The sequence below is a fragment of the Rattus norvegicus genome, chromosome 14 (assembly GCF_021556685.1).
Source record: "Rattus norvegicus strain SHRSP/BbbUtx chromosome 14, alternate assembly SHRSP_T2T, whole genome shotgun sequence".
NCBI classification, from domain to species: Eukaryota; Metazoa; Chordata; class Mammalia; order Rodentia; family Muridae; genus Rattus; species Rattus norvegicus.
The window spans coordinates 1094225-1110611 of record NC_141547.1 but is presented as its reverse complement, the minus strand read 5'-3'; the positions used below and the strand labels follow the sequence as shown (position 1 = coordinate 1110611).

At 49.1% G+C, this 16387-nt stretch overlaps 1 protein-coding gene across 1 annotated transcript in view; it reads right to left on the bottom strand.

The window, feature by feature from the left end:
• Nucleotides 1-375: 375 nt before the first annotated feature.
• Cplx1 (complexin 1) overlaps nucleotides 376-16387 on the bottom strand; it is a 31670-nt gene continuing 15658 nt past the window's right edge. The window contains 2 exon segments of the mRNA NM_022864.4: nucleotides 376-2162; nucleotides 7305-7480. Coding sequence (NP_074055.1) covers nucleotides 1965-2162; nucleotides 7305-7480 — 374 coding nt within the window. The 3' untranslated portion in view covers nucleotides 376-1964.

Here is a 16387-nt window from a genome sequence, read left to right as displayed (position 1 = left end):
CAGAATGAGGTAGGGACTGAGAAAATGTGCCAGGGGAAAGAGCTGTGGTCACCTCCTCCCTATTCAGCAGAGTCGGCAGCCATCCCAAAAAGTGTACAAGTGCCACAGGGATTCAGGGCAGCCCCTTGGGCTGGCCAGGGGAACTACTGTAGAATTCCTGGTGGGCCCAGGCCTGAGAAGCAGTATAGTCTGGATTCACCAGAGCCCAGAACTGTGAGGAAGAAAGTTTGTGTGTCCTGGAGGCTCACCTCGGGCACTGGGGTTCTGAGGGGATCTTTGCCCTCTGGAGAATAAGGTGAGGCAGTAGGTCTAAGTCAGGACCCTCAGGAACCAACCCCCTTCCACCCCCAGAGAGAATGGTAGTCTCGGAAGGAATAGCCACGCGGTGTGAAATCACTGTTTATTGGCTGTGATTCCCTCAGAGAGAAAATGTGAGGTCTCTAACATGCAGGAGGTGCAGGCACAAGGACAGACAGACAGGTAACACATGGGCTATTCTAAGCTCAGCGCCCGGTGCCCCATGCGCTAGGAACAGGATGCAGGATTGACTCAAGAGGAGGCCATCTGCTTGGAGCTGGCTTCTGGATTCGGGAAAACCAGCCAGAGGCGCAGAGAGTGGCCCAGGTGAGCAAGGTACTGTGGGCTGAGCTGAGCATGCGTCATCTCTTTGGGCAGAGGGCATTCTGATTAGTATTGCAATCTAATTGTTATGGCTTCTCTAAAGAGCTATGTAAGGTCATGAAGGTCAATGCTAAGCCACACACCTGGCCCAGAAACTCATGGACACTTAATTCAGTTTTAATGTGGACAGGAAGGGTCGGGAAGACCAGGCTGGCCTTTCTGTCAAGATAAAACTTACCAAATACAGACCTCATTTACCTGAGATTCAACATATTATGATGTAAATTAAACAACTATGAAGAACAATGGCTGCTGGCTGGGCAAAGGGGAGTAGTTGGGTCACACTGCCCCTGGGCCACACACAGAACAAAACACCACAGCCCAAGCCCCAGGAGCTTGCATTACCGGCCACTGTCAGCCCTTCAGAGGAGGAGTAGTGGAGAGGGTGGGACACTTGATTACGTGGCTACGTGGCCCTCTGTCTGCTCTGCACGTGGATCACCAGAACCCTGGGCTTTTGGGAAGTTGGGCGTTTTGAAGGTCGGTGTCCAGAGGTAAAGCCAGGAGTACCCTAGGAGACTGCCTGCCCCCATGAAGGGGACAGGAGGCCACCAGGGACAGGTGGGATCAGGGAAAGATGGGACTCTGGAAAGTGCATTACAGACCACGTCAAGGGACTCCAAGTGTGTCGAGCCCACCCACTCCAGCTCTATTGCTGTGTTTCCTCTGGCTGTGGAATTCTTAAGCCAAACCTTGCAGAGCAACAGAGAAAGAGACAGCTGGACAAAGTATGCAAGGGCTGCTGGGGAAGACTAGGGTGGTAGCTCACAGACAGGAAGACAGAGCAAATGGTCCAGCAGGTCCAACAAGTCCAGAAACAGGGGCAATGGACTCAGGGAAGGGCTGGGGCCCCCAAGCACCCACTGCTCATTTCCCAAGTCCCACCCCACTATGGCTGTGCTCCTGAGTTTAGGCCCTGACTGGTGGCCACCCATCCAGGGGTGGTCAGGGCTGGCCCTCGGGGCCTGACCTTGGGCAGGCTCTGTAGGAATGGTGAACTTAAGATTGGTAGGGAGGGGGTCCAACCACCGAAAGGCAAGGATGCACAGCACAGGGGCCTGAGGGGCACACCCTTGCCTGGTGGGGTCAGTGATGGCAGTACGGGGAGGGGTGGCCAGAGGCTCCCGAGGCGCGAGGGGGACATGGGCAGGATAGATCTAGGACTATGGCTTATTTTTGCGGGGTGGGGGTGGGGCTGCATCTGCTCCCAACATCCCTTGTTGGGGGGAGACTCCGCGGGGGTCTGTACAGTGGGCAGGGCTCCTGGTGCTGACCCAGTATCATTACTTCTTGAACATGTCCTGCAGTGGCCCAGGCAGGTACTTGATGACAGTGTCCAGGATGCTCTCATCTTCCTCCTCGGGCTCGTCCCCACAGCCTGGTGGGATAGCCTTCTTGGGTCGAGTCAGGCTGCCTTCTGAGTTGGCCTCCATGGCTGCCTGAGCCTCAGCCTCACGCTCCTCCTTCTTCTTGATGCCATACTGTGAAGGAAAGCATCATCAGGGCGGGGCTTGCATACTCCCCTCCCCAGTCCCCAGCCAGGGTGGCACTGACGCAAGACCCAGAGAGGCCAGGTCCTTCCTGCACTGAAGAAACCAACTGTCCACCCTGAAAGGTGGTACTTATGGCTGAGGAAGACTCCAGCTAGGTCCCAGGCCCATCCTGCTCACCAGAGCTCCAGCAGTGATCCCACCCCGGGTTTTAGAAGAACACACAGGAAATGGACCAATTAGGAGGGGGCTGGAGAGATGGCTCAGTGGTTAAGAGCTCTGACTGCTCTTCCAGAGGTCCTGAGTTCAAATCCCAGTGAGATCTGATGCCCTCTCCTGCTGTGTCCTGAGGACAGCTACAGTGTATATAACAAATAAACAAATCTTAAAAACAAAAGTGCCTGAAGGATTCATGGGAAGTGGAGGTGTGTGGAGGGAAGACTCAGCAGTTACAAGCACTTGCTGCACCTCCAGAGTGACCCAAGTTTGATTCCCAGTACCAGTGCCAGGTAGTTTATAACTGTCTGAACTCCAGCTCTACAGAATTCAAAGCCTCTGGCGTCTTCAGGCACTGTACTGATGGGCGCATCCCCACACACACGTACTTAAAGATAATAAAAGATAAATATTAAAAAATAAATTGGGGGGATGTTACAAGGGAAGAACAGGAGCAGAAGGAGGGTGGAGAACATCTAACATACGTGACGATTTAAAAAAGAAAAACGTAAAAAGAAGAGGTAGGTGCATGAGACCATAGAGGTAAGAAGAGGCTGCTCCCTTGCTGGACACTATCTTGGGACATCCCCACCCTCCACCCTGCCCCACACAGGTCACTCGCTAATCCTGGCTCTCTTTCCAGCCCCTTTCACTGCAGACCACCCCTTGGGAAGCCTGAGGGTGTGTAAACCCACCAGCCTGCCCCCACCCCCACAAAGAAATGGCGTACTCCATCTCCAAACGGGAGTCTGCCTAGACGCTTGTCCTCTGCCAAAGGCACCTTTCCTCTCTCCTAATGGATTCCAGTGTAGAGGACACAGCAGCCAAATTCAATCAAGACCAGAGGACATCAAGTATCCCTTGTTGGCATTTAGTCTAAGCTCCACCCCACAGTTACCTGGCAACAGCCAGGTATGCCTGACTCACTATAAAAGGGGCAGCTTGCCCCCCCCTCTTGCTTCTGCTCTCCCCTCTCCCAATTCCCCTACCCCCTCGGGCTCTGGATGGCTGGCCTCTACTCCTCTCTCTCTCTCTCTCTCTCTCTCTCTCTCTCTCTCTCTCTTTCTCTCTCTCTCTTCCCCTCCCCATGCCCTGAATAAACTCTATTCTATACTATACCATCGTGTGGCTAATCCCTGAAGGGGGGAGGGATGCCTTAGCATGGACCCACAGAAGCACCCACTTCTCCCACACCATACCATACTTCCACCAAACATATCCCTTCTTCCCATCTTTTTATAAAACACGGCATCCCTAATAAATAAAGGGGCTCATCTCTGCTTCCTCAATCATCCCTTCGCACCCTTAAAAGATCTGAGAATATAGGCCTTGATGACCAGGGGGTGAAGCATGGCGGGGGACAGCCATTTCCCCAGGACCTGCTAGTACCAGACAGAGAACTGATGGGTCAGCTGGCATGAAAGGCATACTTCATAGGCCCTCCCCACAGCTGCACCCTGGCACTGGTCTCGCTGCAGGTCAGCCACTAGGAAAATCTCACCCACACAGGCAGAGCCCCTGAGCTTGAGAGGGAGAACATGTGGCTCGGTGTCCTGCGGGGTAGTGCGTGGGCCAGAAGAAATGTCTCCGGAAACTAGGTCAGGCCAGAGCGAGTTTCCTTCCAGCCAGGGGAAGAGCAGCAGGAATAGGCCAGGTGAGCCAGGTCTGGGAAAATTAGAGAGGCTGAGCTACCTGTGTGACTGCTGCCCTGGATACTTTCCTGAAGGCTACTTTGTCCACTGAGGATCAAGGTCACTCTGAGGCTACACCCACACTGAGCTCTCTCAGGGAAAGTCATGTCTGTTCTGCCAGAGGATGCCATCTAGGCTACATCCCAGAGCCAGACTCAGGTGCTGCGGCCTGGGCTCATCTTCTGCACTCCAGGAATAAATGCCAGCCTAACCCAGGCCAGGTATTCATTACGTCAGGTGTCCAGAAGCATCAGCCCAAGGACAGGACCATGGGAGGTGTCGGTCAGGTGTGCCAGATGGGGGAGGGCTGGGTTCAGGGGGTCTCATGCATAGGAAACAACAGGAGACCCAGTAACACTGTTAAGAAAAGGCCCTGAGTTTTGAGTCAGTGGCTCTGGCTGGTATCCACCTGCACAGCTTTGGTCACCACACAGGCTGAGAGAACTCAGGTGAGTGCAGAACTGTGGGTGCAGCTCTACACCTGGGCCTTGTCTCCTTACCAGAAGGAAGGTTCTGGCTCAACAAACAATTCCCTGTGGGTGGCTGGAAGCGTGCACAAATCGGGTAGTACAATATGCAAACCTGGAGGCGTGTGTCGGAATCTGGCCGTGTGCACAAACAGGTGGTAGAAGTATACGTCGGATGGGCGGGTATGCAAATCCAGTGCCTGCTCAGATGGCTTCCTAATGGATATGGAGCCGCCCCCACCCTGAGACAGTCCTGAATGACCATGCCCAGTTCTTCAGATGGGTTATCTGGAGCCCCACATCATGTGGATATGAAAACTGGCCCCAGTGTTAGTTTCTTCCCCTCCCCCTATTACTGAGAAGCCTTGGAACACTGCTCGGCCTCTCTCTCTCTGACCAGGGCTCAAGACACTAGGGGTACACATAGCCCAGGGGGGCTGGGGACCCAGTTCTAGTGAGTAGCAGAGACTGCCCAGTGAGGGCTAAAAGTCACACAGATCGGCAGGATTTGTACCTATGGGGAGCTGGGGCATCTGCAACAAAGGCCCAGGATTTGGGACTGTAAGCTTTTGTGTGGCCAAGCAGTGGTACAGAAGCAAGTGGATGTCTGGAAACGTGACAGCTTCTGTACCTTCCTGCCCAGCCCGGGATGAGGTGGGATGGGTCCCAGTGCATCTGGGAGTGCCTGGGCCACCCTTTACATCTGCACTAGAAGGGCCTTCTTTTAGGGGAACATTTGAATATTCTGCATTTCTCCCCCTAATCAGGCAGCCATAGGCTGTTGGACTTTCTGAAGCAGTGGCTATCAACCTTCCTAACTCTGTGGTCTTTTAATACAGTTCCTTATGTTGTGGTGACCCCCAACCACAAAAATCGTTCCATTGCTACTTCGCAACTGTAACTTATTACTGTTAAGAATTGTAATGTAAGTATTTGTGTCTTCCAATGATCTTTGGCGACCCCTGTAGAAGGGTCACTGAATTCCCAAAGGGGTCTGGACTCACGTGTTGAGAACTAGAGTTTCCGCAGAAATGTGTGAAAACAGACCAGGGGAGAAGGTTCCCCCTACAGTCTTCCTTGAGTCCCAATTTTTAAAAACACACTGAGAGGGGCTGGAGAGATGGCTCAGCGGTTAAGAGCACTGGCTGCTCTTCCAGAGGTCCTGAGTTCAATTCCCAGCAACCACATGGTGGCTCACAACCATCTGTAATGGGATCTGATGCCCTCTTCTGGTGTGCATGAACACAGCTACAGTGTACTCACACACATTAAATAAATAAATCTTAACCCCCCCCACACACACCCCGAGAGGGCAAAGCTTTGTGGGTCAGGTGGTATTTGGCAGGGACTTACTGAGAGGGGACTGAGCCAGGCACAGGACTTCCCTGGAGTGGCTCTGGCAAGTCAAGGGATGAAGCTAGGTTTTGGATCCTAGGGAGGGGCCTCTGTGGTTCTCAGCTCTCTCATGCTTTTCTATCCCTCCCCCCTTCCCCTCTCCCCCTCCTTTCCCTTCCTCATTCCCCTCCCCTTCCCCCTCCCCCCTCCTCTCCCTTCCCCTCCTCTTCTTCTTCCTCCCCTCCTTCCCCCTCCCCTCCCCTCCCTCTCTCAGCTGCTGTCTGTCTGTAACTCTCCATCTCTCTATTTCTCATGCCCATCCTCACTCCTGACACAACTAATTTTGGGGTATGCTACCACATTACTCGCATGGTCAATAGCATAATACGTGGCTCACTGGTTGTGGAAGGTGGGGGCAAAGCGAAATGAGCGAGTACTTTCTACAAGACCCAGGAAACTGTCCAGTGACCGTGCTCCAAGGCAAGTGTCAAGTGCATAGCCCAGACCCCATAAACAGCACTCTACAACCAAGTGTGAAGGGAGGGTATGCTAGGGCTTACCTCAGAGGCCAAACACAGGTGGAGCGGGGAGGCCAGCTACACTTTGGCCCTTCATGAGATCAGGGATCCAGTGTGCCCAGCGACCTACTGGCCATCTCCCACTATCCACCTTAGGAGATACAGCTTCCTTGCCCGGAAGTCCCAAAGATCTGCCCCAATCACTGATGCACCAGCAGAGAACCTTGTGAGGATGTATAGGCAGGGAGGGGGCTAGAACCTGGGATGTCTACTCCTCAGCATCTCGAGTCCAGGACCGGAGGATTATGTGACCTACTCCCTGCTTCCCATCTACCCACCCAAGCCTGCTGAACCACTCCCACAAGGCCTGGAAGGATCAAGATGCCTTGTTCCTTCCCTTCTGGAGTGGGCAGGGGCCATCCTCCTGAAAGACGTGGCTATACGTGGTCCTCAATTCAGGATTCCACAGGGTCCTCAGTTTTTCCACCATGATGAGGACAATGTTCTCTGACTGCCCCACTACCCCCAGAGACAGTCACAAGGGTGACCGGGAGCAGGGGGGGCTGCTACCCATCCACCCTGTGTGAATCCAGGAAGCAAAGGTAAATGGGAACCTCTGGCCCTGATTTCCTTGACCCACAAAGACTCCCAGCTCAGCCAATCCCCTTTCCTCTCTTAGAGCCTTCTTTCTGGGCAGGAGCCAAAGCTCCAGAAGAAAAACCAGTCCTGACACGGGGAGTAGGAAAGGACAGCCCTCAGAACGACCCCCATCCAGATCTGAACAACTATAACCCTCAACGGCCAGGTTCCCAAGGTTTTGATCCCTGCATTAGGAGGGAAAGGGGAGTGTTAGCCACGGAAAGCGGCTGCGGCCTAGGGTGGGGCTGCTAAGGGTCAGTCGCTCACCTTATCTCGTATGCCCTGCCGCATGACCTCACGTTCTGCCTCCATCTTGGCATACTTTGCTTTGCGCTCCTCCTCTGCCTGCCGCAGTGCCTCCTGCCGCTCCTCCTCCTTCTTGGCGGCATCGGGGTCCTTCTCCTCATCACCCCCAAGCATCTTCCCCATATCCTTGGTGGCCCCTGGGAATAACAGCAGAGGTCAGGCAGTACCATTGAGAGTTCCTAGTCTCTTCTGCTGGCCATGAGTCCAGGGGCACCCATCCCTTGAGAGAAGTGGTGAATGTGTTGGGTTCTGTCTGTGTTACACACACACACACACACACACACACACACACACACACACACACACACACATGTATGCACGCACACACGTATAGCGAGTGGTTGTGTTTTGCATGCTCATATATTATCTGTGTGTATGGCCATGTCATTGCATGTGTGTGCTTGCATGCACTGATGTGTCTGCTCATCTGTGTGCTCCTGAGGGTCAGATGAGCATCCTCCCTGCCCGTGTCCTACGGAGGGTTGAGCAGAAGGCAATGGAATGAAAATCCAGATGTGCAGATACATAGATGATGGACAGGCAATAAACAGATGTATGGTGGGCAATAGTGGCTGCCAAAGTAGGTGACAGGCATGTACCCATGACCCAGGCTGAAGTCACTGCTTATCCTCAGTGCCAAGACCTAATTGCCCCTATGCTAGGTACCACTTTTCTCATGAGTTCCTGAGTCACAGGCCCTACAGAAACCACCCCAAACGCCCTTGCAGCTTAGCCGATAGGACGGAGGCTATAATTACATACCAATGGGTGATCCTTAACCCATTGCACCCAGACACCAGTGACACTCAGGAAGGGGACCTGGCAAGCCTTAAAAGATCTCAGAATGGGGTGCTGGTTTGTGGAGTTCTGTGGCTCTGGAGTACCAGCTAACCCTATGCACCATGACAAGCAAGAGCAAAGCCAGCTGTCCTCTTTCTGTTCGTGATGCCCTCTGACCATATCCGGGAGGCTGGTGGACCCAGGCTAAGAAGGCAGAGTCTCTTCAGTAATGCGGGACAGCAGTATTAGGCACTAACTTCTGAGCCCTGCTCCTCAGGTCCCTGTAGAGCAATGGGTTCTCCGGGAAGGCGGGAGATATTTTAGCTGCCTGAAACTCTACCTCAGGTGATAGGGTATTGAAGAGACCAAAGACATTTTTTTTTGCCACTGTCAGGATGGAGACAGAAAGCAATCTTGAAAGAGGCTTTTGCTAACAGAACAGATCAATGAATCTAAAGGAAAATTAAGAGCTTCATGCCTGGTTTTTAGTTACATCTAGAAACTTGCAGTGGAGATCTCGGGTCATGAAGTAATCTTCCAACAATTTTCCAGGTAACACACTGGAATCTCTCTGTCTCTAGCACAACTGTCTCTGGCAGGTGTTGAGGCAGGCAAGGACAAAACTTGCAATCCTGACTGCTTTCATGTAAATTTTATTCTTACTAGAACAAGATAATTCACATTTAAGTGAGCGACCCATAATTATTTCTCCCTCTGGGAAGGTACTGGCATTCTAAAACAGAAAGAACCAAGTCTGGTATCTGTCTCTCCCTAGAGCAGTGGTTCTGAACCTGTGGGTCCAGACCCCTTTGGGGAGCAAATGATCCATTCATAGAATCACCTAAAAGCATCAGAAAACACAGATATTTACATCACAATTATAACAGTAGCAAAATTACAGTTATAAAGTAGTGATAAAATAATTTTGTGGTGGTTGGGGTCACCACAACATGAGGAACTGTATTAAAGGGCCACAGCATCAGGAAGATTGAGAACCACTGACCTAGGGGAAGATGAGCAGTGTCTGCGGTGTGACAGTGGGGGCTTTGTGGCTTGTGGCTGCCTGTTTAGGTCTGTCCCCCACCCCACCCATCACATGGGATGGGAAGGGAACTATTTACTGAGTAGTAACTATGCTCCACTATGAAGCTGGCCTTCCCTGAACCTTCCTACAGGCCAGAGATTCCTGCTTGGTCTCTAAGCTCTGAAGGAAGATCTACTTTAGATTTGAGACATCTGCGCCTTAGGACTACAGAGACAGCTCCTGGAGGCTGGGAGACTCTAGGCCTTGGTGCATGCACATGGTGGCATTCCTATACCTGTACTGACAATTAAATATGTATGTGTGCATGTACACATGGATGAAAAGGGTTTTAAGGAATCTTTTACCAAGGAATGAATATATATGTATATATGTATATATAAAATTAATATGGAGAAAGGCACACTTGGCTGTTAGAAATAATGCTGAGTCACAGCTTAAGTCATTGACAAGTAGAGACTGGCTATACACGTGCTAGATACGGATGAACAAACAGCAATGTATATTGATGGAAATGCAGGTGACACAGGACTTGGAGGACAGTGGATCAATATCACTTTGGGCCTCACACGTGCTAGACAAAGCACTCTGTCACAAAACTGTCAGTTCCTCATGTTAAATACACCTATAATGTGGTTCAAAAAACTATAACCCCCAAGTATCTACTCAACAGAAATAAAACTTAAGCTCACATGAATTCAGGGACAAGGAAGTCACAGCAGTTTTATTTGTAGTAGTAAAAAACAGAACAAAGTACCTGCCCTCAGCAGACAATGGGCAAGTCAACCACACACCATGCAGATGAGGGATAGGGCTCTGCTCAGCACTGAAAAGAAGTGGACCATTGGCCACGCCCATAGCATGGGAGAAGCTCAGAATCGTTGATGCTGGGTGAAAAAACAGCTGGAATTGAATGGAATTGTTTTTACTTAAGTAAATGCAAACATGAGATGAGGAAAAGGCAATGTTGGGAATGTTTGGGAGTGACTACAGTCTTGGACCTGTGGACATTTGCTGACTATTCTCCGTATTGAATCACTTTGCTAAACGCCAGCCACACCGCAATTCAAACAATATTCAATCTAAAAGACTAGAGGTGGTAGAGGCCATGCTTCCTGGTCTAATCTAGCTACCAGTTCTGAACAAAAGATCAAACTTACAGTCACAGAGGTTCAAATATTAGAAACATGCCTGCACTTCACCTTTCAACTGAGTTAGACATTAAAAATGAAGATGTAAAATGTTTGAAAAGCAAACTCCCTACAGTTGTTCTCCGACTTTTGGTGACTCACAGGACCAAGTACCCACCTGGTAGTGTTTGCACGGGGCATTGGCACACGTGCGCGCGCGCGCGCACAAACACACACACACACACACACACACACACACACACACACACACACACACACACACCAAGCTTCGGAGAAAGTCTGGGCAGTTTCCGTGCTGAACAAAGTTTTATTTCCCAAAATCTTAACTCCGTGATTTGATGAGCTTAATCTAACACACTATATGTCTAAAAATAGTGTATTATTTTGGGATAACAGCTTTTAGTTATAAGGAAGGAAAAAAAAACAAAGTGGAGGGGCTTCATAATCATTCTGAGAAACAAAAAACTAATCCTAGCTGGGTGGTGGTGGCACATGCTTTTAACTCCAGAACTTGCGAAGCAGAGACGGGCAGGGTATCTTAAAATTCTTGGTAAGTGTAAGGTTCTGGTGGCACAATGAGTGACAGAAAAGTAAGACCTGAAACAGTGACATACACCTGCAGACTTAGAACTTGAGAGGCAAAGGCAGGAGGATCATGATTTCAAGCCCAATCTTAACTAAATAGTGAGTTTGAGGCCAGCCTGAACTACATGAGATCCTGGATCAAAGCAGACTGAAATAAAAAGAGAGTGAACACACACCCTCTCCAGAGTCCCAGGGAGGCCAAGAGAGTAACAGATAGTTCCAAGGTGCTGGTATTGTAGATGTTTTAAATGTCATTGCATCCACTTCTGGAGAAGGTGCACACTTAGTCCTTGGAGAAAGGGGATTAATGACAGAGGCTTGGGAAAACAGCCAGACATTACTGTATACATCCTAACTGGCCATCTCACTCCAGCCATCTGTCAGAAATGGGTCTTGTTGAGACATGGGCCCACAGATGTCTCCTACGCTAGCACAAGGCTAGAAACAAGGATGTTTTGGACATGTGATCACATGACCAGGGAACATTTGTGGCTACAGTGCACTTGGGGATGTGGCACAGCCAGGAGAGGATGATCGGTGTCCCAGAGTAGGTTGAGGGACTGCCCAATGCACTGTAATATGTCAGCTATGTGCAGAAAAGTACATCAGACTCAAGTTTTGGAAAACAAGAAGGAAGCTCGATGGACAAAGATACCCATGATCTCACAGTTCTTTGAAAAAAATACAAGAGGCTGCATGTCAGACTCCCCTTAATCCTCAGCCCCGGGGAAGCTGTGAGGGACGTTCAAATGTCAGTCTCTGCTACAGTGAGATACCTCTCCACATGCCCACTGGGACATGTATTACAGAAAATAGGGAGTATTGGTAAAGATGTGGAAAAAGTGGAACCTTGTGCTGGGACCATGGGAACTGTACTGGTCAAGACTGTAGAGGACAGTTTGGTGGGTCCTCGAAAGGCTTAGCACAGAGACGGAAAAGACAGCTTAAAGTTAAGATCACTGGCTGCTCTTGCAGAGGACCTGGGTTCCCAGCACCCATGTAGCAGTTCACAACTGTAACTCCAGTTCCATGGGATCCAATGCTCTCTTCTGGTCACCAAGGTCACTGAACACACATGGGACGCATATGCACTTGTGGGGAAAATGCTTCCATGTGCACATAGAAAAGACCAAGTACAGAATTACCATATGATCCAGTAATTCCACCAGTCTACCTTACATATTGTTCAGCCTTAAAAACAAAGGAGGTTTTGACACAAGACAGCATGGAGAAACTCTGGGGACATTATACTGAGTTAAATGAACCAGTCACAAAGGACAGCTGCTGTGAAGCCCTTAGATCCATGGAGCAGAAAACAGAAAGCGATTTGGGGGCTGGGAGACAGAGACCTAATGTTTCCCTGGGACAATTTCAGTTTGGAAAAATGAATATATTCCAAAAGGAGAGGTGATGGCTGAATAATAGTGCCATATATTTAGTGCCACTGCTTTGTGTACCTACACTGATTAAACAGTACAACTCATATATATTATCACAATAAAAAGAGAAATAAAAATTTAAATTTCTTATAATTCCATCTCCCCGGCAGGTTTCCCAAAGCTGACATGAGGTTGTGACCAGTTTGGTTAAAGCAAGACTGGTGATGACTTCCCCTACCCAATGAGTGCAAAAGTATTCTCCCTAGCAGCTGATGGGCTGTACATATTAGAACATAGTCACTGCCAATATGAAAACTAGAGGTAGCGAGGTCCTGATGTATCCCAGCAAGCAACCAGCTTGCAAACTCCTGAACACGGTTTCTGAGGGCCTCTTGGCTTGCAGGATGAGGTATGCCTCTGCCACAGCCCTCAGCAGAAAAGCAAGCAAGCCAGCCAAAACGGAAAGGAAATTAAAATGACCAGGGCTCGAGAAGTGGCTCAGCGTACTTCCTGTGTAAGTCTGAGTACCCGAGTTTAGATCCCAGTGCTGATGTAGTAAAAAGCACATAAGAGGCGGAGAGAGAGGACGCCAGCTTATCTCCAGGCAGCGCGAGTTACTGCTTCAAAGGAATAAAGTGGCGATAAAGCAGTTGAGCACTCAGCATGCCCCTTCGGCCTCTTTACACATGCACTCCCCACTCACACATACACGCACGTGCACCCACATCCTCACGCACACACATAAGCAAATAATGGTCAAATAATACACTGTATTTCCTATCCTCGTGGGAAATCTTGAATGAAATCCATACCTCAAAATATAGTTATTATAAAAAGCCGAAAATGATGTCTAGGAATTCACAGATGGGATCCTTCAAACACTCAAGAAACAGATAATTCCCATGATATTTAGAATGTTCTTGGAAGAAGTGGATTCTCTGAGTTGTTTTTTTACTAAATTAGCATGAAGGCAATGCCAGAAATCATGTGAAAGGCAAAGGAGGGATGGAAAGAAGAAAGAGAGGGAGAGAAGTGAGGGAGGAGGAGAAGGAAGACAGAGGGAGAGGGAGAGGGAGAGGGAGAGGGAGAGGGAGAGAGAGAGAGAGAGAGAGAGAGAGAGAGAGAGAGAGAGAGAGAGAGAACTAGAGCTCTCAACAGAGTAGGAACCAGCACACGGGCCCGAGTAATATTCAGCCAAAGGGAAACTGACATCTGTCACTTTCTAGGGAACGCCATAGACAAGCCCACCCAGAGTGCAGTGGAGATCATTTGCAGAAAGTAGAGAGGCGGCAGCATTAAAGCATGTCACGACACAGATGCTACCCAGGGACACAGTGGCCAATGGACACCGGTGTCATAAGGTACTGTTCTGAGCACTTTCGCGTTCCCAGAACCTTCCTGCTCCCTTCTCCCCCAACTAACAAGCCAGTGGGTTCTTGTGTACCCGGGGTGGCTACAGCCTTCATCCACTTTAGAACTCGAAGCACGCCTGACGGCGGGCCTGCCTCCTTCATCTTGCTTTGTATACTTGTGCCTCAGAGGTAGAGTCTACACGCACAGCCAGAACGTGGCCATGGCAAGCAAGCAAGCAAGCAAGCAAGCAAGCAAACAAAAACCCAAAAACCAAAAAACCTCAAATGTGCTCTGCCACATGGAACCCTAAAGCAGAATGGGGGCTCCTTAGACATACATAAGTCTGAAACCAAAGACAGGCTTCTGGTAGCCTCAATGCCCATCCCAGCACCCAGATGATCTCATTGTCCCCACAAAAATGGTCCCGTGTTCCCCAGAAATTTAGATCAGTAGAGCCCACAGTACATAACGGGGGACTGTCCTGGCCACTAAGTGCCATGGTTCTATGTGGACAGCCACTCTTCTGTCCATGAGGCGTCTCACTGTGGAGTAGCTTGTAGAGAGAATCTGTTGTGTGTGGAATATCAGCTGTCAATAAAAAACTAATGGTGTATTAGCTGAGACAGGAAATAGGAGGTGGCAGTTCTCATAGGGAGAAAGGAACTCTGGGATAGAATCAGGCAGGGAGGGGTTTGCCCCAAACTGAGGAACACAGACCAATGAGAATGAGAGAGGGGTTGGGGATTTAGCTCAGTGGTAGAGCACTTGCCATGCTCTAGTAAGCACAAGGTCCTGGGTTCAGTCCTCAGCTCTGGAAAAAAAAAAAAAAAAGAATGAAGAGAGGTAACCAACCACATGGCACTCACGGAGAATGAACAGGCCAATTAAGTTACGAGCTAGTCGGGAAATGAGCCAAAGCTTAGGCCTAGGTATTTATTCATAAATATTAAGTTTCAGAGTCATTACTTCGAGAGCTGGAGTGTGGGTGGAAAATTCCTCAGATACGGTAGCTTGTCCATCCATGGCCTGCAGATGCACTCTGAAAACAGAGCCATAGGGACAAACCTGTAACTGGTCACTTACTCAGGTACATCTGAGAGTTACTGACAAGATGTTCAGCAAATTTGGGTTTCACCTGGAAGAAATAGTCAGACTGTGCTAAGGTAGGTCTGTCTGTTACACTTGTAATGTGGAAAATACGAACTTGTGTCCCTATATAGTTCAATACTGTCTTGGTGGCCATTTGACTGCAGTCAACCATGTAGGTGACACACTTGGACTGTGGGAAATATGAACCTGTGTCCCTATATAGTTCAATACTGTCTTGGTGGCCATTTGACTGCAGTCAACCATATAGGTGACAGGTGGTGGCATATTTGTATCTCACTTGTGACTATTATTTCAAGCATTGTTCATGTGCTTGTTGGTCACTCTTGTATTTGCCTTGGGGTGAATATCAGTCCTTTCTTCTCCCTTTTGTACCTGTGACTAACCTGGAATTCCTTCCGTAGATAAGGTTGGCCAAGAATCCTGGGGCACAACTGTTATCCCAGTATATTTTCCAGGTCAGTGAGATAGCTCAGCTGGTTAAGGCATTTGCTGCCAAGCCTGATGACCTGATTCTAATCCTGGGACCTATATGGTAGGAGAGAATTGACTCCTGCAAAGTGTCCTCTGACTTCTACAAACACACCACCACACATGTTCATGCACACACACAATAAATAAATGTAATAAAAATGTAAGAGTGTGTGTGTGTGTGTGTGTGTGTGTGTGTGTGTGTGTGTTTTAAAAAGAAACCTTTTAAGATAGGCAGTGGTGGTTCACACCTTTAATCTCAGCACTTGGGAGGCAGAGACAGGTGGACCTCTGAGTTCAAGGCTAGCCTGGTCTAAAGAGTGAATTCTAGGAAAACTAGACACACAGAGAAACTCTGCCTTGAAAAATCAACAATCAACAAAAATATAAATAAAGGAAGGAAGGAAGGAAGAAAAGAAAGAAAGAAAGAAGGAAAGAAAGAAGGAAAGAAAGAAAGAATTTTTTAGCAGTACTTGGAACTTTAGCAGTACCTAGGGCCTCGAATATACTGGGCAGACTCTTGGTCACTGAGCTGTACTCCAACCACTAAAACAAATGTTTTGAGAACAACTTAAATTTACAGAAGAATCACAAAGGAAAGAGGACAGAGTTCCTAGAAGCTGAACCCAACTTCCTGGGCAACTGATGCCTTCCAGCTCCCAGGCACACTGCCAAGGGTGAATGAACACAGGAATACTGTATCTGAAGCCTGTCTTCTGCTCAGTTTTCCTGAGTTTGTGTGTTTGTTTGTTTGAAGACAGGGTCTCTAGCTATAGTCATGGCCGGTCTGGAACTTGGTGGATAGAGCAGAGTGGTCTTGAACTCACAAAGATCTATCTGCCAGTGCCTCCCGAGTACTGGTATTAAAGGTATTTGCCACCATTCTCAGGCTGTATCATGGATATTTTTCCTTCCTCTTTTCTGTTCAGGGATTCCAGCCAAAAACTGACATGACAGTTTTCACATCTCTTTGGGCCCTGCTGAGCAAGCCAGCGTCTCAGGCTTGTGTTGGTAATGATAACCGTTATTTGAGCCTTTTGAGAATTTTGCACACTCTCTCAGTTGGGACTCTTGGATGTTTTTCCTCTTACTTAGGTGGAACTATGGATTTGAGGTAAAGAAGACACTTCACATTCCGCAATGCTGCCACTAACCTTGGCCTTCCACAGTTTCCTT